The sequence below is a fragment of the Chrysoperla carnea genome, chromosome 5 (assembly GCF_905475395.1).
Source record: "Chrysoperla carnea chromosome 5, inChrCarn1.1, whole genome shotgun sequence".
NCBI lineage: Eukaryota > Metazoa > Arthropoda > Insecta > Neuroptera > Chrysopidae > Chrysoperla > Chrysoperla carnea.
In genome coordinates, this window is record NC_058341.1 from 3,265,935 (window position 1) to 3,289,481 (window position 23,547).

The 23,547-nt window shown below is 27.2% G+C and overlaps 1 protein-coding gene and 1 non-coding gene across 2 annotated transcripts in view; both read right to left on the reverse strand.

The window, feature by feature from the left end:
* LOC123300625 (histone-lysine N-methyltransferase MECOM-like) overlaps positions 1-23,547 on the reverse strand; it is a 61,595-nt gene that overhangs the window by 11,733 nt on the left and 26,315 nt on the right. Inside the window, exons 3-4 of the mRNA XM_044883222.1 lie at positions 17,310-17,444; positions 13,975-14,089 (exon numbers count right to left, since the gene is read on the reverse strand). Coding sequence (XP_044739157.1) covers positions 13,975-14,089; positions 17,310-17,444 — 250 coding nt within the window. The remainder of the gene's footprint in view (positions 1-13,974; positions 14,090-17,309; positions 17,445-23,547) is intronic.
* On the reverse strand, positions 23,461-23,533 carry Trnam-cau. Its single transcript has one exon. It is a non-coding gene; the product is annotated as a tRNA-Met (tRNA).

Below are 23,547 nucleotides of genomic sequence, written 5' to 3' on the forward strand. Positions count from 1 at the left end.
AATAAATGATGAGTCTCACGAGACTATAATAGAGTTTCATGAAGAATATTTTTATATAAATAAATTCCCAAGACGAAAAAAAAAACTTGTACCATTTTTTAATCTGTTTAAATATTAAATATTAAGTCATTATTTATTTAATCCAGAAAAATTTATTTAAAAATTTTCAACGACTTTTCGTAGTTTTATGGGAATTAAATTCGAAAAAGTGACTACTTTGAAAATACATAATAATTAGATGAGAAATAAATATTTTCTCCCACGGTTTCTGCATCATAAACACCCCTTCCTTTAGAAATTTAGCGCCAAAAACATAACTCTACAGGTGATATATTAATTTCTCTAACTCAACTCAATTTATTTACAAAAAAACGACATTTGGATTAAAATAATAATTATTTTTAAGAATATTTTTATTTCATAATTATGTGAACTATCCGTCTTCAAAAACTGTTACAAAAATAAAATTTAATATTACAAAAAATGAGTAAAAATTGAGACAAAATATTGTAAAAATAATAATAAAACCATACATCTCTCTTTATTTATTAAAATACGCTTTTTTACGTTAAAAAATATCCCATATGGTACAATAATATTTGATGGAATGTTGTACCGGTTGAAAAAAAAATCATTGATGCATTGCATTTTATAAAACAATAATAATAAACCACCTGTATAGGTGAAATTCATGAAGCGAAAATAAATAAATATTTATTATTATTTAATTTAATTATTTTTTAAATACTTAATTTAGTGGTTATTAATTTAATTATTGATTTGTTTAATAAAAATCAACGGGAGATTCTTTTTTTTTTGAATTGGGTTTGAAGGGTGATAACTTAATATTTTTTGGTATTAATTTAATAGATTTCTGTATTAACGACTTAAGGATGTATGAGCATGGTAGTGGGGGCACAAATTTAAAAATAGATATTTTCAATTTTGATGATAAATTTATATTATTACTTGACGATATAAGACGAAAAGTAAGCATAAAATTTTTCGATATCTGGCTTAATTTTCAAAATATCGAAAATTGAAAATTTTATTTAATTATTTAGCTTTCGATATTTCGAAAACCAAGACACATATCGAAAAATTTTATTCTTATTTTTCGTCTACATTCATGAAGTTATAACAAAATTCATCATCAAAGTTGAAAATAAGATAAAAATAATTTCAACCCTTAATCTACCCTGCTCTTACATCCCTTATATGGACGGTGACACTTAGTTTTTTTCTTTTCTAATTCATTGCTAATATGTTTACTTTCTATTAAAAAGTTTTTTTTTAAATTTGTTTTCATTCATTCCAAATGAAAATTATCAAAAACTTCCAAAATATGTCGTTTTTTGAGATTCCTCCATAAGAGCCAATGTATTTTATATCGATTTTTAATGACTTTTTTCTTAAAAATTTGCACGGTTACCTAAGCTGAAATTTTAACCACATATTCTTTGAGTAAAAGACTACCTACAAACAAATTTTGAGCCTTTAAATCAAACATTGTTGTCATGCTCATACATCCTTAATAAAACAAATGAGTTATAAAACAAATTAAATTTTAGAAAATTCATTAAAAATCTTTTTATAAATATTCAGTATAGCATGACAACTTTATCCCAGAAACATCGTCTAAAAATCAATAGTTTTTCGAGTTGTATCAAATTCTACCGAATTTTTCTAAAAAATATGATTTAATATTTTATATTAAACCATTAAATAAACACCATTTTTCATTTTTGGGCTGAATTTATTAAATTTACCGATAACATACTTTTTGTTACGCGTGCCACAAAAACTAATTTGATTTTTTTTTCCCAATAATAATCGTTTTTTTTGGGTAAGAACCCTTTTTTTATCGCTTTTCAAATCAAATATAAAAAACCAGCTGTATCATATAAAATGTTAATCTTGATTTTTTTTTATGATCCTGTTACTATCAAAGCTAAAAAATCCAACCCCTTTGACATTAATATCACTCGAGACAATGAAAACATCCCTTATTTTATTGAGCATGTAATAAAAGTGGGTGGGTTTATCAACGTCACCAAATCGCAAGCTGAATTTGACAAGAATAAAGAAGTTTTGTTGTAACCATGTAAAGAGATGTAAAATATCTGTTGTAAAAGTAAAATATCTGTTGTATGAATATGTAACAGGAGATCAGAATGAAAATAACCCATTCTTAAGATTCTTAAGATATTTTTGACATACCTAGAGTGGAGAGAATCTATAAGCTGAGACTATGATAAAATATCTTAGTGGCATCCAACATTTCTAGGGCTATTTTTCAAAAATATCTATAACGTTAGTATTTATTGACAGATTTATGTAGTTTTTTTTACACTTCTAATTAGAAATGTCATATTTTTTATTAGCAGAGCTCTTCCAAAAGACTTTTAAGGTAGTTCCAGCACCAAAGCATATTTAGATTTAGGGTTGAAATTATTTGTGATGAATTTTGTTGTAAATAAGAATAAAATCTTTCGATATCTGCCTTGATTTTCGAAATATCGAAAGCTAAATAATTAAACAAAGTTATTAATTTTCAATATTTTGCAAATTACTCCAGATATTTGAAAATTTATTCTTACATTTCGTTTTATATTGTCAAGTTATAGCATAGTTCACCCGTTTTCCCCTTTTTCACTACCGAATGGCGGAAGCACGAAAATGGAGCACCTCTAAAGGGAAAAATTCTAGAGTGAATTCATTAACTTTGAATATAGATATATTCGCTAATAAAAAATATTTAGCGATACCATTTTTGGGACTCTCTCTTCTTTATCTGATTCCATCTTAAACACTTTTTATCCCTAAAAAGGAGAAAAAAAACAGAAATAGAGAATAGATGCGCATATCTATTAAAAGATATTTTACTAGGAGAACATCTTTTTTAAATCCATATTGCATACCATAAAAAACCATTCATACAGTTCAATCCATACAACCATATTCCATCGCGTATCGTACTCTATCGAGTATATGTGTTATATGTATCTACTTATCACTGTTAAACCTATAATATTACGAACGGAATTAAATCTGGAAGTCCGATGGATTAAAATATAACAAAAACTTGATTATATGTAATTTTTATAAATAAAGATCACGCTATACAAAACCATTTATACCTCTTTGTTTTATATCAATTTTTAATTGGTAATATATTTTAAATTAAAATAAATTAAAATTATAATAATAGAAAATTTTTGCTTTTTATCTTAAAATGGCAATAAAATTGCATAGAATCACAGATGTTCTGGATGCTGTGGTCCTTTTTAAACCCTTTTAAATCTATTTTATATAATATAGTATTAGGGAAACATGTAGATAATTGATATAAATAGGTATTCATTTATTTTATATATTGTATGGTTATTTTAGATATATATATGGTAAAAATGGAGGTATGGTTAAAGTGAAAGTTAACCGTTTTAGCTCTACAAATACTGTGACCATCAAAATAACGGTGCTCATTAAATCTTAAAAAAAATTGGAATTTACATTTTTAATTAGCAGATTTAGGGCCTAGATATACATTTTAGCACCGGATTTTATTCAGAATGTACGAGTGCCAGGGCAGTTTTGGATAAAAGGCTTATTTTATTTTATATGAAGTTGTACTAAGTCTAAATGAATTTTGAAAATTTGAGGGGGGCTCGTCCGATTATTTAAATAAATAAATGACTTTAAACGTAGGCATTTTTAACTTTGGTCTTTTAAAACGGTAGAGGGATGATATGTTTTCATAGATTTCCCCAAAAATAGTCGCAGATTTTTGGCTTGCCTCACTGCAGATTATATAGAGACAGATTTCTGGCTAGATCTAACAATCTAGCAAAAACGGGAAAATTATTTCGATGCTCTTTTTCCCATAGCTCCTACATTCAGATTAGGGTAAATGTGTTTAAAGAGACAAACCAGTTTTTACACACACAAAAAAATCAAATTAATTTTTAATATAGACATCAAATAATCGTAATCGAACCCTTTAAAATCCTTTTTAAAAAATTTTTAATGTTGTCACATTAACTTAACAACAAAAATCATTTTTTAAACCCTTTTTTTATTACAACAAATATTATTAATAACAATATTTCTTCTATTATTATACGCACAGGCGTGAATCAGACAAATAATGAAAACGATATCACCAGAGCATTCAACGGATAATAAATAAGTTAGGGGTGGTACACAGTAGGATGAGGGGATGGGGTTGAAAATTATGATGATGACTTACTTGATCTCATAACAATAAAAAAGAAAAAACTATTTTTTCAACTTCATGATAGAAAGTTGGCGTACTCACGGAGAAAAAGCGAAATCGAAAACTTTAAAATCGACAACTGTTAGATTTTTTGGTTTTATTTGAAACAAATCCCTCACTTGAGTGTCGGGCAAATATTTTGGCAACGATGACAAGTAAAAAATAGTTAAGTAGAAAAAATTACACATTTACAATCCAAGAGGTCTGGGTTCGAATCCCGATATGAGTGTATATTTTTACAACTTTTTTAAATAGATTTTGGTATGGTTTTAGATTAACTTCGTATTAGAATGATGAAAAAAACGCAATTTTAAATTTCTAGATCAATAAAAAATTTACCAGCCTCATATCATATGCATTTTTTTTAACCTATTTTTTTTCAGGTAGTTATTGATCTGTGTCCCAAAAGATCATACTTATCCCCTCAGTGTGTTTTTTATTGCTACGGTTCCTTTTGTTATTTCTATAACACAAAACATTTATGGATATATTAATATCATTCGGAAGCTTATTATATTCTCTGCCAACACAACACAAAAAAACATTTTCTACTGCTTTTTGTTTGTTTATTTGATAAAACCCCCTAACATAACCTCAAAATATGGATTCTATATTCTATATAATATATAATATTTCTATTATAGAAAAAAATTGCTCAATTATTGTGATTCGATACAGTAGCGTTTTTTTTATATTTTTATTTATTTTGTCATCGCATTGTGTTTTTTTTTGACACGCGTAATATTTTTCGGATCACACGCGGATTAATTGGAATAAAATTTTCCGGTTAATTATACGAAAGTGATGACTTTAAAATTTCACCCTTTTTGTAGTTTTCTTAAGAGAAGTTGCTGATTCACAAAATTTTGAGAATTTGGAGAAACATTTTTGTTCTCGTGAGCATAGATAACCAGAATTTTTATTCCCCGATTTTCTTATAAAATTCTCATTTCCTCACATTATCATTGAAGGAGAAATAAGGACTATAATGAAGAAGAAAAGGAGCTTTGTTAAAATATCCGAAAGCACAAGTCGAATACATTTTTTCGATAAAATTCGCCAATCATAACTATTTAGCGTGGTAGAAAACTTTCTCAGAAATAGGAGAGAAGCATACTAGAAACAGTTATCACTAGGAGAACATACGAAAATTCACATTCAAAGAAATGAAAGATGCACTTTCTAGAATGTTTTTTGCTTGTTCGACCTATTCGAAAAAATTTATCAAGACCTTGTAGACAAAACTATTGGAGATTTTTCTTAATTGAATTATTATTTTAATTTTTAAATAGCCGTTGAATTTCTAAGCAGGTTGTTATACATTTCCCAGTAACATCTGTTTGATTTTAAAAACAAAAAAAAAAAACGCATAATTTCTAAGTTAAATAAGGACAATTATATAATTCTATCCCATTTTAACTAGAATAATTATTTTATAATAAAAAACCATATGGTACAAATAAAAATTATATAATTCTATCATTTAATGTAATCTAAGAGATTGTTTCGCTTTTTGAAGCGATGCTATATATCCTTTCCACTGCTCCCACTGTTTCGATGTATACTAACGACGACGCGTTTATTGTAACCGATGTACGAACTATTTTGAACTATATATATTCAAAAGTTCACATAATGTTAAAAAGTCAAACATATTCATACAACTGATATTTATCGCTTGCTATATTATCGTTGAATGGGGTGAATTTTAAAGTCAATATATATGATTTTGATATTATTAACGATTATTAAATTGCAGATTCGTTATGAAATAAAAAAATTAAATTAAACACGCATATCACATACAGAAAAATAAATCCCGGAAACAGATGATCGAATAAATTTGTGTTGTTGTTGTTTAAACGCGTGCTTTATTTGTAAATCCTTATTTTTCTACAAAAATAACGTTTCTAATTGACAATGGGTGAAATAATTGACGTTGTCAAGTTTCAACGTAAAGAAATTTAATTCTTTATTCAGATTAGTTCTGCCTTAAGGACTATTACTGATTTCATTAAAAGAAGAACCACCTTTATTCAAATGAAATGAGATTCGAATTAGAAATTTTTCTTTTAAACATTTCGGCGTCACGTTTGTGACATCATCAGTTAAATTTCTATATTATTTTCAATTCGCTCCCATTTTTCTTACTTCTTCTTCAAAAAGAGCTGAAAATTATACCAGTTTTGACCAGAATTAAAAGAAATTTGGCAAGAAATTAGAAATCATATTTTTCGGGAAAGAATAAAGTAAATCAGATTGATCTATTTTCCAAAGGGGAAACACTATTAAAAGAATTAAATGATAAAATTCATAAAAACATTGAGATTGTATAAGAATGAATTTTCGTTGACTTTTATATCAAGAAATTTTATTAAAAAATAATTAAAATCTACTTAATATTGATATTTCGAATGCAATCATCGTCAGTAGCTAAATTAATTCATATAATGCATTACAAACATTCTTCAAAGTATGAAATAAAACTTCTAAACATATTTATTTAAAACATATTTCAAAATTACTATAAAATGAACAAATTTATCTACTGAAGATGATTCCGTAGCAATCGAAATATCGATATTGAGGGAAACGTTAGTCTGTTTTAAGCTTTTGTAATTATAATTTTTACATAAAATTTCTTAATATTTTATTTCGAATATCGTGATATTTATTTCAATAACTATTAAGATTATAATTTCTTCTTTAAAAAGTATAATTAACATCCCTTCTAAGATAATAATTTCTGACAACCCTTATTATTAAAAAAAAATTAAGTTTATGCAATATTAGCCATGTTAATACAGCAAAGACAACATCTGATACATCCATAAAGCGAAGAACTGTGAAAATATTAATTAAAAGACGACATTAAAAAAGTTTTAAAGATGGACTATTAAAAAATTCTTTAATAAAAAATTTTTTTGCACCCTTGTTTGAGTGTATGATCTCTTCCCCTCAATTTTAGGGAGTTGTATGTTTATGTCGTGAAAATTAAATATTAGATAATTATTTTATGGACAGATTTTCTTGTTTTTCGTAAAAGTGTAAGAACAGGCAAAGAAAATGACTCTTTTTTTTGAAAAATATATAAATTATCTATTATATTGTATTAATTGGTACAAATTAAAGCTTTTTTTTTGGAAATATAGCCCTTAGACTGCCCCAACAAGGATTAGGATTAGCAAAAGGTTTATATTGAGAGGTAAAACAAAAACAAATGCAAAAAGTTTTGTCAAATTCAAACAAAAAAATGATGGAGGCGCAGATAAATGAATAATACATAGTAAGAAGGGATATATTACGTAAGTTAACTGCGCTTCCACCATTTTTTGAACATTTTTTGAAAACTCTTGTATTTTAAAGACTGTACGAGCGCCAGGGTAACTTTGGATGAAAGGCTTGATTTTTTTTAAATAAAGTTGGACTAAGTGTAAATTAAATCTGAAAATTTTAGTGGGTAGTTACCCGATTATTTAAATAAATAAATGACTTCAAACGTATTCAAATTTGACATTAGTTTTATGGTAAAACGGTAGTTGGATGATATAGGCTGACCATATACAAACTATTTTCTCCCATATTAAAGATGGTATGAATCTCAACATGGATACTTTCAATAAACCAAAATGAATATCTTAATAATAAAAGAATGTTGCATCCACATAAACTTCATCGCATTATTTTCGTAACAGACGTTGTAAATAAACTACCCTTTAAAACATAGCAAGGCAGCAATAGCTCTCTCAAAAACGAATCTCCTTCATTACCAAAAAGGGGACGTAGAAACAGCAATGCTTTCTCTAAAGTTTATGATCGTCACATATTCTCATAAATATAATTTTAATTAAAACACATTAATAGCAAAGCAAGCAAGTAAGCAAGTAAGTATAAATTGATAATTATTACAATCTTGAATTCACACTTAGAACTTAGAGCTATATGGTTATGGAGATATTATAAATGAGAGAAGAGAAATGTTTGAAATGTATTTATTTTATGAATGTAATTCACACTGAATACAGAATGAAGTGTTTTAAGTTTGTGTGTTATGTGCTTGGGTTTTAATAGAGAGATGTACCCAAGCACAAGCTTTCGGATTCTCTTCGATCATCTTAATAATTTTCATCTTTACGTTCATAAAGTATGTCAACATCTGTGTACTTAGTTATAATGTACTACTTTAGAAACATAAATATATTGTACATAAGTTTTATGTATTTACTGGGTGATTTGTACAACATGGTACAATTCATATATTTACCATATTGATGAATTGATTAGAAATGGGAAGAATAAAAGTTGGTTCTTTTTTCAAATTATACAATTTTATTATTATTAAAGAAATCTCTAAATCTTATCTATCAAATATTTTCGAAATGTCTAAAGCCCGGAAATATTGTCCATGAAAATAGTCCCACAAATCATTGAAACAACTTATTCAAAACCAAAAAATGTTCGATAAAGTTGGTTGTATTGAAATGTCTATACTTTTTGAGAAATTTGCGACTAGAAATATCGATATTTCATCCATAAAAGAACGATTTTGACTTATTTTTCGTGAATATCTCGAAATCCCAAATTTTGTAGAAGAACAGCCACAAATAGATTAAAATTTAAAATGGATTTTTTATCGTTTTCCACGAAGGATTTTGAAAGTTAGTCAATCGTCTCAAAAACCTTTTTATAAGGAATTTTAAGAGAAAATAAGGGCTCATATTGGGTTTCGTTGAATTCGAAATAGTATGGTATCTTGGTCCTCAATTTCTCATCCAAAAGAAATGAGAAAAACATGGATCTAAGAAAAAAACCTAAAATTTTTGCATATTCACATTTTAACGAAGAAGTAACGTTTTAAATAGTTATAAAATAAAAATCAATGTGAAAAAGCGCGAGGTGTTCTATTCATTCTTCCAATTAATCTACTTAACCTATAATTTTTAACATTAAAATTATTTGTACTTTTTGTCCACATATGAATGAAGCATATGCTATTATCATCAGCTTCAAATACTTTTCCGAAAGTGGGTGAAAAACGATTTTGATTGGTAAGTATTTTGCAGTTTAAAAGTATTTTTTTTGAGTATAATTTTTAATTGCTTTACGTATATCTCAATCCTATAAAAAGGGCTTTGAATGCTAAACAGTTTTTTATCAATCATCCTGTATTTATTTATCATAATATCGTTAGTCAGTCAATTTAAGTCGTACAACATATTTATATACATATACAAGTTGTACAACAAACACGTCTTTCTTATGTTTGTTTTAACTCAACATGTACAGACTTTGAATTCATAGTGTTTTGTTGTATTTATTTATATATATATATTTATTAATTATGATTTCATATAAACTATTGTTTAAATCTGTTACCAACACAATAATATAAAGAATATATATATATTTTATATAATAATTATATTATATTTTATATTTTATATTATATTATTAACTTTCATATTTATTATTATAGACACAAAAACAACAAACATCTTATTTTAAAATCAAACAATTATAGATGGTTAAGACAAGCGCTAACTATACGCTAAAGGGTTCTGTAAGGTTCACAAAATAGAATAGCTGAAAGTTGATCAGGGTAAATCTTCGCAGGAAACTGATACACGCAAATATCGCCAGGAGAAATTCATAGCTAAGCCTGGAAAAATTGGTCTAGACCATAGAGCCAGAAAACTTTTTTGGGCCATAGTAGAGCCCAACAAGTTTTCCTTCTAGCAAAATTTTCAGAGCCATATACTTCAATGATTATTTTCAATATGTAACTCAATTAAAAACATTTTGGTACCCCTTAGAAAGAAGTCCTTCACACTAAGAATTTTCGACGAGCAAAAAAATTCTTTTTCTTGACGTTTACAACATTATCTTTAAGTACCCTCCAACGAAATTTGTCTCTTTCCCTTGACGAACTTAAAAATAATGTCATTTACAAAATATAGCACGTCGAAAACTAGACTTTGATCCTTTTTTTTTTAAATAGAATATCCCAAACGACTTTTTTTCTCTACGGAACCATAGAAATATGATTTATATAATTTCATATGATTCTATAATTATGATACTCAATTGTATTTTGTGTAATTCTTTGCGTTTCTATGTTTTTACTTCGCGTTTTGTTTCGCAATTCATTTGTATTGTATGTTTTATTTATAAGATATACGTTTATTTATTTTTAGAATTCAACAATTATGTCATATACGGCTGTCTAACAACTGACTCACTCTGTAGGGGACATTAATTTTATTACTATAATATTATTAGAATAAATTAACTTTTTTATTATCGACTGAATCGACTCTGTCTAAAAAAATGTGTTCATTTCGATTAGACAAGTGATTGCCAAGTCACTTAATTCTAAGTTTTACTTCTTTTGTTGAATTAACTCACAAAGGTCTAAAAGATACAAAATAACTTTTTAAAATGTACTTTCAGAGATTTATAATGTATAAAAAAAGTTAATAATCCGATTCGATGTCAAATCAGTTAACATATAATAACAAGGAAATAAAAAAGCCTAACATATAAATAAAATCAACGCAATTTTAACCTATGACATGACACAAAAAGTCAGTTAAAATATAGGTTATAGCATAGATAGCGATGTAAAGGGGGTTAATTTATTTTATATTCGCGTCATCTACAAACGGAAGTTAAATCTCTTTCCGGTCAATTGTACCTACCTACACATATTTATATTATTGAAGTGGAGTGCAACCCGTGCGTACCTACCGATCGCGTACCGCAAGGCATCAAGTATTATAAATAATAAATGCATAATAACACGCACTTCAAACTTTGACATGGCTAGGGCTAACAACGCCGTCAATCAAAATGTTTCAAATCATTTCATAAATAAATTGATTTTAATTATCTTTTCTTTTTTTTTTTTTCAAATTCAATAGAAATAATTTTTTTGTGGTTTGATGCATTTTTACGGTCACAAAGTCGAGTAATTTTATTGGAAATAATTTGAAACCACTTCCAGAGCAGACACAGGTTTGTGTATCGAATAAACAAACGATTTCCGTCTTATCAACGGTGAAGAATTTCAGCGGAGTTGAAATCGTATGAAAAATACTAATGGTTTAAATCAATTTTAGTCTTTAGCGAGAAGAAGAACCCCCCCCCCTACCTGTTTCCACGCTTTTACCTTGAAAATGGTTGAAAATTATTTTAGATTTTACCTAGAATGAGGAAAAATTTTCGAAAATTCAACAAGTTTTCTACATATCGAAGAATTGGTTATAGAGTTTTCGAAATAACTACGAATTTGTAAGATTTTTCATGTTTACTAAATGAATTTTATAGCAATGGCGATTGTAAGTGACAAAAAAAGTTAAAATAGTATTTTTTGTTGGTTGAGTTTTAGACAACACTGACATACTTTTCGATCAATAAATTTTTTATGAGCACCTTTTTTTCGAAATCTTGTATATTATTTCCCTAGCCTTTTCTTTGCTGTACATACGATATCTTCCCTATTCCCTTATCAAATTTCATGATTTACGGTCTAAAAATGTACCTCATAGCATAGTTTTAGCATTTAACCTTTTTTTTTTGTTATGCAACTTGTATATCATATCTGTAGTAAAATTGCCTATAAATAAAAATAAAGTAAATTACAATTTAAGTTATATTATTTTTTCTAGCCTATTTTTAGCCACAGGTATTTTTAGCCACTTTAAAATTTCGTACGGGTCGAGGTAGTATATACAAATTATCGTTCTATCGAATCAAAAAAGTATTGCTAGACATGTAAGCATCCTTCAAATACTATAATATTGCAAGAAAGGACATTGACATCTTGTTATGATGCTTGATTACAAGCAAAATTCAATGATTCATCGTAAAAAATATGCGTTGCATATATATTTTTTTGCAATAATTTGCTTACATTAACAAAAAAAAAATGTTTGAAATAATGTCACTTCTCTAACATACAAAAAAACAATATATTTTTTTCTTGAAGACTAAACAATAACAATTTTCATGTTATAAAGTTAATAATCCGACCACCGATTAATATGATAATAATAAAATGAGAACAATTTATAAATCGTAAATTAAATAAGAATGGAAATATTTATCTAAAAACAATTTAAAATGAATTATTAAAAATCATGGTGACCAAACGGCCGACCCTAAATCAGACGTTCGTTGAGTACGTGCTCCAAGTCACACTTGTAATAATAATAATATGGCATAGAGGACGTCAAAATAATTTCTTTATGCGCACCTGGACTATGTACATATAATGACTTTTTGTTTTTGTTTTAATTAACTAGGGAAGCGCGTTTATTAAAGCCCTGTATATATGAAGTATTTAGTTCCAAGTTTGTAACGCTTAGAAAATAACTTGAAGAATAAACAAATAAACATTCTTCAGCGAAAATTTAGAAACAAGATAATTCCCATGCATTATTATTTAGACAAGGGTATGAAAAGCTTACTGCTAAGTGAAAGCTTCAAGGGGTAAATTTTTAAATATCCAATTAAAAAATTTTCTATACTGGTTGAAAATATATCTGGAAAAAAACCAAATTTGTAGAGTTTGAAACGAGTATCTTCGATCAAGGTTTCCCCTGGCATGATTTCAACTCAAAAATTATTTCTTTGAAAAGGCATACATTAATATTTTAATTTCGAGTCATAAAAGCATATTTTTCTTTTAAAATATTAAAATTAAAAATTGTAATTTTTAAACTGTATATCTCGTGACCTAAAACGTGGACAAGCCCTGCTGTGATGTCATATCGGTATGAGCCATAGACCATCAGTTAGTTTAGTGTAGACAGCTGGGTATAATATATCCATAGATAATCAGTATTTGTATTTATTATAAACAGATGTTTATGAATATATCTGTCAAACTTATTAGTGTTATTTCATATAATGATACCGATATTATGTTATCAAATTGGATACCCGCGTTTTTGACAGTTTAAAAAAGGTTTAAAATTTAATTTAAGTTTCTGGCAAGAAAGCGTGTATATTTTTCCGAAATAAATTTTTGGTGGCTTTTTATTAGCAAAATCAATATTTTGAAGTACTTTTTCAAAAAAAGTAGAATACCCTATTTATCAAGGATTAATTTCCACAGCATCCCTATTTTACAATACGTCTGAGAGGGTTTTAGCAGACAGATCTTATCAAAAAAGTTTATTTCATCTGAAATTAATACCAAAATTATCATCACAGAAGGGTGGAGGCTTATGACAGATTTTAAATCGATTTAATAAAATTAAAATACAATTAAAAAAGATTCAAAAAAATTGATAAATTAACCGCATTCAATAATTTATAACAATTTAAATATATTATTTTTTTTTTAATTGGGGTGCATTCTATTTAAGATTTTAATAAAAAGGGGTACGTTCATTTATGCCAAGTAGTCTATCACAAACAATAAAATTAAAATGCTTCATTTATTAAAAACAGAAATAAATAAAAAAACTATTTTTATTATTACGCTATTGATTGACAATATTTAAAAATCTTTTCAAAAAAAAAATTATTATTGTTATTAATAATTATTATTTTTACAATAAAAATTATTGCTTTTGTTATGCATATTTATCGTTTTACTTTTTTAAAGTAGTTTTTATTTAAACAAATAAAAATGGTAAATTATTATTTATAACAAATGAAAAATAAATATGGTAATAAACATTGGTACTTACCAGTTTCTCTATCAGATTGATCAGCAATTATTAAATCAGCTAATTGTAGTGTTACACGTGGTCCCATAATTAATTCTTCACCTGGTGCAATATCATCGATTGCACGATACCATAACTGAAAAATAGAATTTGAATAATTTAGTTTTTGGGATAGTATCTTAGAATTATGTTAGAAAATCTTTCAATTCTATTCTTATTTTTAAATTATGCATGCGACAAACGTCTATAGGTACTATATATTTTTTATGGATCTAAAAATCGCTTTTCGCTTCGGATTTTGGCTGATTTCTCGGAAACTACGCATTCAGTCATGAAATAAACCCGATTTTTGTAATTTTTGGGTCAAATTAACCTTTTAAACAGAGTTTTATCGGAATCGGCGTCAACAAATTTTTCTCAATTTTTTCGATTTTTTCAAAGGGGTACCCCTTAAAAAAATTCCAAAAAATCGAGAAATTTTCGATGTCTCCGATTTCGATAAAATTCATTATATAAGGTTATTTTGACCCCAAAAATTCAAAAATCGGGTTTATTGAACGATTGGATGCGTTATTTTGGAGATATGATCGAAAATTGGACACGAAGAGCGTTTTTCTCAGAAACTATGAATCCAATCAATGTATAAACCCGATTTTTGTAATTTTTGGGTCAAAATTACCTTTGAAACAGAGTTTTATCGAAATCGGAGACAAAAAATTTTTCTCGATTTTTTCGATTTTTTCAAAGGGGTACCCCTTAAAAAAATTCCAAAAAATCGGGAAATTTTCGATCTCTCCGATTTCGATAAAATTTATTATATAAGGTTATTTTGACCCAAAAATTACAAAAATCGGGTATATTGAAGGATTGGATGCGTGGTTTTGGAGATATGATCGAAAATTGGACACGAAGAGCGTTTTTCTCAGAAACTATGAATCCAATCAATGTATAAACCCGATTTTTGTAATTTTTGGGTCAAAATTACCTTTGAAACAGAGTTTTATGGAAATCGGAGGCAACAAATTTTTCTCGATTTTTTCAAAGGGGTACCTCTTAAAGAAATTCAAGAAAATCGAGAAATTTTCGATGTCTCCGATTTCTATAAAATACATTATATAAGATAATCAAAAAAACGGCTTCAATTTAACATTAAAAGAATATTCTCTGAGATATATAACCCAAAATCCTCTACCAAAGGCGAATTCTCAGGTCAATTTCAGGATAGTTCTTAGAAAGTATCGAGTACTCAAGAAAACCCAAATACCGAGATAACATTTTTTGGGAGTTCTTAAAAATTTTTTACTGTAGGTAACGATTAAATCACAAAAAAAGGAATGCACATAAAATTGATTAATTTCATCAAAAAAACAGCTTTCGAGGTGAATCCCATGAAATTCTATGAAGAAAAGTAGAAAAGTAAAATTTATTTATACAAAAATTCTATAGTCTTATTACCACCAAATTTCAGTATAAATTTCTAAGAAATATCATGGAATAGTATGATAAATTATAGATACTTAAATATCCAGAACTAACTGGGAATTTCGGTGGTTGATTTTTCAGCCACGCTGTTATATTCTTCAATAAATTAAAAAGAAACATAATTTTTTGTTTCGATTTTCAGTCCAATAGTTATAAAAAACTAAAAAATATTCTTTCATTCAAATTCATAAATAATTTTTATAAGAAAGTTAAAGTTTTTGAAGTGGGATGCGTCATAGCAGGCGTGTCTTCTTAAAGCCAACACAATAAAATATTATATTAAATATAAAATATAATATTTATCCATATAACGCCCATTTCTCAATGTCATCACATCGTACACCGTGTGCGAGCCAGCAAGCGAGCGAGCGAGCGCAACATACCGCGAGTTATCATATTTATATACATATGTAATACATATTTATTTTTATGTTTTACAAAGTTAATAAAAATCGTGTTTTGTAATTTAAGACGCTTTAAAATTTATTGTATTTACGCATAAAAATTATCATTCTGTAATGTTTTCGAGAGAAAAACAATTCTACTCTTCAATTTTCTACTACAAATAAATCCTACTTAAATAAAAACTACTTTTTAACCGACTTCAAACAAAAAAGGAGCAGGGTATCAATTCGACTGTATTATTTTTTTATGTTTGTTACCCCAGAACTTTCGACTGGGTGAACTGATTTTGATAATTCTTATCTATTTGAAAGTTAGTGCTTCCCGTGTGGTCCCATTTCATTTTGGCCGATTTCTTATAACAGTATTCATGAGAAAATCATGAAAAGTGTTAAATTTGCATTAAGTATGCACGACAAGAGGACGAATAACTCAATATTACGCCAACCGATTTCGATGATTCTTTTTTTAGTGATAAATTAGTTAGAGCACTTCAGGTTCACTAAAAATCACAAAATAAAAAAAACTTTTAACAAAAAGAAAACCGACTTCAAAAGAAAAACTTTTCCAAAACAAATTAAAATGCACTAAAAAGTAAAAAATAACGATAATATAATGTAGTTAAAATCATTTGTTATTTTTGGAGTCGGTGTCAGCCAAGGAAACAACTCTGACAGAACAGTTTGCTACATTAGCTTGGCTGACATCGACTCCGAAAATAACAATAATTTTAACTACATTACATTATCGTTATTTCTTACTTTTTAGTGCATATTAATTTATTTTGGAAAAATTTATCTTTTAAAGTCGGTTTTCTTTTTGTTAAAAGTTTTTTTTATTATTTAGACAGATTCAAGTCCTTGTATTAAGTATTTTACTACTTTTTTTTCAACTCAATAAAAAAAAACTAACTGTTTTTTGTGATAATAAATGTTATTTATGTGACTAATTCATGTTTACTTAAATAAAGTAATCATTTTTATATTTTTGTGTTTATCACAAAAATTAAATAATATACACCTTAAATTGTTATGAACAAAAATTCATTCTTATCACAAATGTTTTTCGAATACAAAAATGTTGTTTTATTTTTATGGATTTAGAATTCAATTTTCCGTATTTTTATATTTTTTATGTAGGCTAAAAAATATCTATCTTTTTAGGTTACGCAATTTTTTTTATTTATAAAACCATATAAATATTTTATGTAGACCATATTTTAACCCACAAACTTTATGATTATTCGCTTAAACGTTGGTTTTATTTAAAGGCAATTTTTCTCTAATAATTAAAAGTTTATTTAAGAATCCAAGCGGCTCAAAAACATGATTTTCCTCGAAAAATTTTAAAAAGATGTTCCAAAAATCATTAAATTAAAAGTTCTTATTATTATCTCAATAGAAAATGAGAAAATGAGACATTCAGATTTTCAGATTTCAGATTAATAAAAAAAAAAATTAAATAATACTTACAACGCCACCTTGTAAGGTATGTTCAATATTAATTTTGGTTAATGGATTATAAACAATTCGGATAAATTTGATCCAATTTGTATTATCCAATGCACCATCTAACCAGCCACTGCTTCCACCTTCGCCAGCATTAATCTGAAATGCAAGAAAAAAAATTTAGAATTATTAAAAGTTTTCCAGTTGCGTAGAAAATTTTTCACGCGTACACGTTCACCCGTTTACCCACTTGCGTCGAATATTTCGCGGGTTAAATATTTTTTAACTTTATAAATCATAACCTCTACATATTATAATTTTTTTTTTAAATTTACTAATGAAATGAGTATGACTTATATTAAACTAATGAAAGTACACGAACAGGACCGCATATTTCCGAATTAAACATTTTTTTTTGTTTACACTTTTACTCTCATGATGAAATAAATTCTCAGAATTTTTGAAAGACTTGAAAAAAAAATAGATAAAACTATATGAAGTTAGGAAACGTTTTAACCACAAATACCATTTTCAAAATAAAAGTTATTTATGTATTAAAACGATCGTGAGCAAAATGCTCTTAATGCGAGTACTGACGGGTTATCATTCGATTAAAACTGTATTTTTATCACACCTTGATTTATAAAAAAAAAATATGTATATATAAGAACATTTGAAAATGCTTCGCTTTTTAAAAAAAGGATGAAAATTTGTTTTCCCTTAGATTTTCAACCCTTAAAAATTATGATACTAATAGTATTTTAATACACCCTTCTTGCATGCTATAGCAATGTTAGTGATGACATCGAAGGGATGAAATAATCTATCTACACACTATATTTTTATTTATATACACTTTAACGTGTTAACATTATGATCTCCTAATACATATTCCCGTTTATTTTCTGGATACATTTATCGTTTTTATAGGGAGACACCAACGATATATATATATAATATGTTTAAATGTGTTTTAAATGTTATGCTTCTGACTTTGGTTTTGTAGTAAGTATAATTTTGAATGTAATTTTCATGTTTTTAAATAATAGTTAGGGGAGTGAAAATCACTTGCATGCTAGCTAAAAAGGGAGGAATTCCTGTGGGAAGTTATCAATGATAATAGTTACAAACAATAATGTTTAACAAGATTGTTATACATAACGGATTTGTGTGTGTGTGTATTTGGGAAGAAGGTTTTTCTTTTAAAAGATTTATCATTTTCCTTAAAGGTTTTTCCTTTTTTTTTAATTAAATTATTTTCATTTGTCACTTGTGTCTTAATTGATGTGTTATCCTTTATTGTGGCAGTTTTAAAAAAGTTTAAAATTGATTTGAGGTTTTTTTCCAGCTTTTTTTCAATTTACCCCATGTTTTTCTGATTTGATTAATCGCAGTTTTTTACTTTCTTTGCACTAAATACGGGGAAAATTGTAATAGGGAAAAACTTCGGTAACGGAAATGTACCTTTTTGACTACATCTGAATTTATTTTAACTACAGTCAAAATCGCTTAAAATGACATTAAATGGGCTAAAAATTTTGGTCATTATAACCGATAGTCATTATAAACGATATGTTTTTATATTAAAGTGGAAGTATGATCTACATTTTCACATTTGATCATTCTTGGAGACTGATTCCAATGAAAATTTGACGCTATAACCGATATATTAGTGAATTTATGTATATAAATTTGTTGGTCGTTATAGGTGTTAAAGGTTTAGTCGATATATCCGATAGTCGAACAGTCGTGTAAGGATTTTGATTTTTCCATTTTGTCGTCATTATAGCTGGTTTTGACTGTAGTTTACAGGCGTACAAAGAAGTCATGCTTGAAAGAAAAATTAAAGAATTCTGGATTCTATATTTAGAGCCCATATTTGACGTCAGTCACGAAAAAAAAGCGGGAATAATAAAAATAGTCGTTTACTATATAAAAAAAAAATCGGTGAATTAGCAACGACTTACTCGTTTTTTCGTTATACTTCGGAGAAAATTAAACGTTTGACTGCGTCGTTATTAACGTTTAAACGCGTATTTTTCGCTAACGAAATTTTCATTAACGTTTTAAACATCAGGATATCAGAAGTGATTATTAAAAACGATATATAGAAAGGTGGGAGACGTTACGTCGAATTATTTTTAGAATAAAACATTATAAGTGTTTTGAGAAGCTATTTATAATTAATTATAACGTTCTGAATTACGTCACACAAAACGATTATGTTTACGTACAGACTGTCTTTGTAAAATAATCATTTAACGTTTAATAAATTTTATATAGTGTGTCTACGAAAGGATTTTTTTTATTTCGATTTCTGGGTCGAAACTTTATCTTCTACGAAAATTATGGTAGCTGAAGACTTCTTATTGAGTGGACTAAATTTTTAGATTCAGAGTCAAATAAGAAGAAGCTTTAATAAAAAAATGCATTCATTTTTTGAATTTTGGGTTGCAGAAAAATTGATTTTTGCATTTTTTCGTAAACATCACTGTTTACCCCTGAGGACGCAAATTTTATATTAGTTATTATATGGGAATATCAGTCATGTGTGTGTGACATGTATGTATGTATGTATGTCTTTCTATCTAAGAGTGGCTATCTTTACATGACGTGAAAAATCAAGCGCTTCCGAAAGCAACACTGTCTATGTTATTTTTAAATTCAATTTTCGTCTAAAACAGCTTCTGTTTTCACAAACAGCAGGAATATTTCGCACATAAAATTAATCACCCGTTACATTTTAAAAATAGTAGCAATTTAGTTCGCAAGTGTAAATAGAAAAGGACAGAGTGTTATTGATGAGTAATAAAACTATCCTTTATTAACTACACTTTTTGTAAACGGTGGCAAAAAGAACATACTCTATTAAACATTGTATACCACCACATCTCAAATAAATATAAATGTCTCTGTATATATAAATACATTTATCATGCGTTACGCACACGCACGTGTCATGCGTTTTTCAATGCACTTGTTACGTTAATGCATTTATCACGTCGTACAGTGACTGAACAATGAATATGAGAATTCAATTCAAAATGAAAAACATCAAACAATAATTCAAAGAGTAGATTTTTATTCCTACTTTCTTTTTTTTCTAGTTTAACGCCCTTAAATCATTTAGAAATGCTTTTTTTAAATATATTTTACTTCTAAAACCAATTTAAATCATTTTTTTAAAGCTTTGAATAATTATATAATTTTCTTTGTTTTTGTGAATAAGGTTTAATTTTTCTTTTGATGTTTTTAAAATACGATTACATTTCTGTAGAATTACATAAAACGGTTTTTATTTAGACCGTAAGATAATGACAGATTTTACTGTCTCAGTGTTAACCAATGGAAAAGTCTTAAATGACGTCAAGCAGTCAATAGGACAGTCATAATCAGGTTTAAATCTAAAGGGAATCCTAAAAGATTAGAAGAAAAAATAATTTAAGTCTTTATCTGCCGTATTGTGAAAAATTTTCCAAAAATGTTTCCAATTTGTTGACAGTCGTACGAGAATGTAAGACCTTACTTACTTTTCTTGAATTCTACCCACAATCTTTTTGGAGGAAATTACCGAACTTGAGAACATTTTATATCTTTCAAAAAAACGAAGAAACTGCTTCTAGTCAAAACTGACTAGATCTGAACTAGTCATAACTGACTGAACTGATCCCGATTTTTCAAAAACTCTTTAGAGATAGAAGCATGAAAATGGAAAACGTTTGTAGCACATTTAAAAATTTGTAATACATTTTGTAACGCGTTCTATAAGTGACATCTAGTATGATATATAAAAACATATTTTACAGGGGGAAGTAAAAAAACCTTCTCTACCGGATATTACAATTTATTTTATTAAAATAACGAACGTAAAAATATACCTTTGTGAGCTCTGGTGAATTTATTACATCGAATAATTTACGATATACATGGAAAAAAATATGTAATGTTGTTAAATTTCTACATTTACAGATAGATGGAATTAGTAGTTTATTATAGTATGGTTATTCTCTAAGCTTTTATAATGTTAAAACTTAAACTTCATTTTTTCGAAAGGTTAAAGTTTGAGTTTGCCATACTCAAACAAATCGTTAAAATGGTGGAGGTGCAGATAAATGAATAATACATAGTAAGAAGGGATATATTATGTAAGTTAACTGCGCTTCCACCATTTTTTGAACTTTTTTTAGAAACTCTTGTATTTTTAACCATCCAAAAAAAAGTCAACTTTAAGTCAAACTCAACCAACAAAATTCAACCAATTCCTGGCCTATTTCGCCAAGCTTTAATATGTATTTCATAACGATTAAATGGTGGCAAAAAATGATAATTCAAGTCGGAAAAAATGATGAAATGTTTGAAATTTATTAACTGAGTAAAAATCAAATTTTAAGAAATCTTGAAAAATAATTCTAAATGATTATAGGTTTACAAAGAATAAGAAAACGTTTTGGTTAGAATAAGGGGACATTTTTTAAGATTTGCTTAGACATGTACAAAATTTCGAAAAATTCATTAAATCAGTTTTTAATCCTCAACCCAAAAAAGAAGTGTAATAAGTTTGACCGCTATGTGTGCCTGTCTGAGGCATCGTATTGCCTAAACGTTCTTAATAACTTTCAAATGCCAGTTTAAGGTTCCATATCCGAAAATTTTTATCCTAGTTTTTATAAATTTTGTAAATTTCACTTTTCGCTGTAATATTTATTGATTGATTTCTATGATCCAATCAAAAAACAGTAGAATTGTAAGCTTGCAAGTGGCAAGAGGATTAAAATGAAGCCATGATTTTGTAAATCCGCGTGGTACTTTTCTGTATTTTAGAATGTTCATCTAAAGTAAGAAAGGTGATACTTTGAAGTCCAAAAAAAATTATAGAATAAGGTCTACTATTGTAAGATAAGATTCAGGTGACATTTTGACATAATTTACAGAGTTCAATTGATATGTCCCTTCTTTTTATTCCACAATTCCAATAATTATTCAATTACAAGTTCAAAAACAAAAAGTGCATTATTTTTTTTTTCGCTGTATTAGCAGATAAAGAGGTACTGTTTAATAAAACATAAATTCGATAATGCATCATCGTATACTACATTAAACATTGTTTTAAACATTTCAGCTACAAACAACACACACATGTTTTCTATATCAAATAAAATTAATTCCAGTTAAATAATTATCATTTATATTATCAAAATTTATATAAAATAAATGTTATTACATTATATATATAATATATAATACATGTTTATATTATATATTACAAAATTATTATAATAATATATGTAATAATATGTATAACATTGTAAAAACTATTGTAACATATGTGTGAATCAGATAATTATTATTACACATGAATGCAAAAATATAATCACTATACAAAAATATATATAATATATTATATAATATGGAGTATTATAGTTCACTACTGACTGATGACGTGTGGTGGTGTAATTGGTCAGTATAATACTATTTATTTAAATTATTTTACACAAATATTACAATATAAATTAAATTTTGGTTTAAATTTGGAAAATTTTAGTTGTATACACATGTGGTGACTAAACGAAACATCCCTAATTTCATTCAATTTCTATACCGAAGCTATCTATCTAGTTGGTTATATAAAATACATGAAGTAAGAAGAGTTTTTAGAACAATATTTGCTGATTGGGAGGTCAAATCAAAAAATTGTGCAACAATTTAAAACGACCCCAAAATCCGACGATGTGTTATCTAGGAAACTGAAACTTTTTAATCGATTCAGCGCTTCCCGTGAATAATGAGAATAATTTTAAAACAATTTGCAATCTGTTAATTTATATTTTTCATTCAAAAAAAATGAGTTGTGAGTTTTTAAAAGAAGTTCAAATGCATTCAATTTCATCACTTTAAAAAAATTAGAAGAATTAGTGTCGCTTTTTATGATTTTCTTTATAGGAAAATATTTATTATGCTTTTAACTAATTAATATTTGTTTTCTAAATTTTTCTTAAGAAAATTTGCCTTCTAAACGCTCAACACAAATTTTAACAGCCTAAATCTATAAATTTAACATCGTAGACGATCCCGAGGAACTTTCTGTATTAAAAATTTTAGAGTGTACTCTAAAATTGCAATGTATTATCCGATCTACATTAATTTGAATTGGAAGACTTTTAAAATATAAAAAAAATGCCCCGGGTGAGGATCGAACTCACGACCTTAAGATTATGAGACTTACGCGCTACCTACTGCGCTACCGAGGCTGGTGTTCACAAGT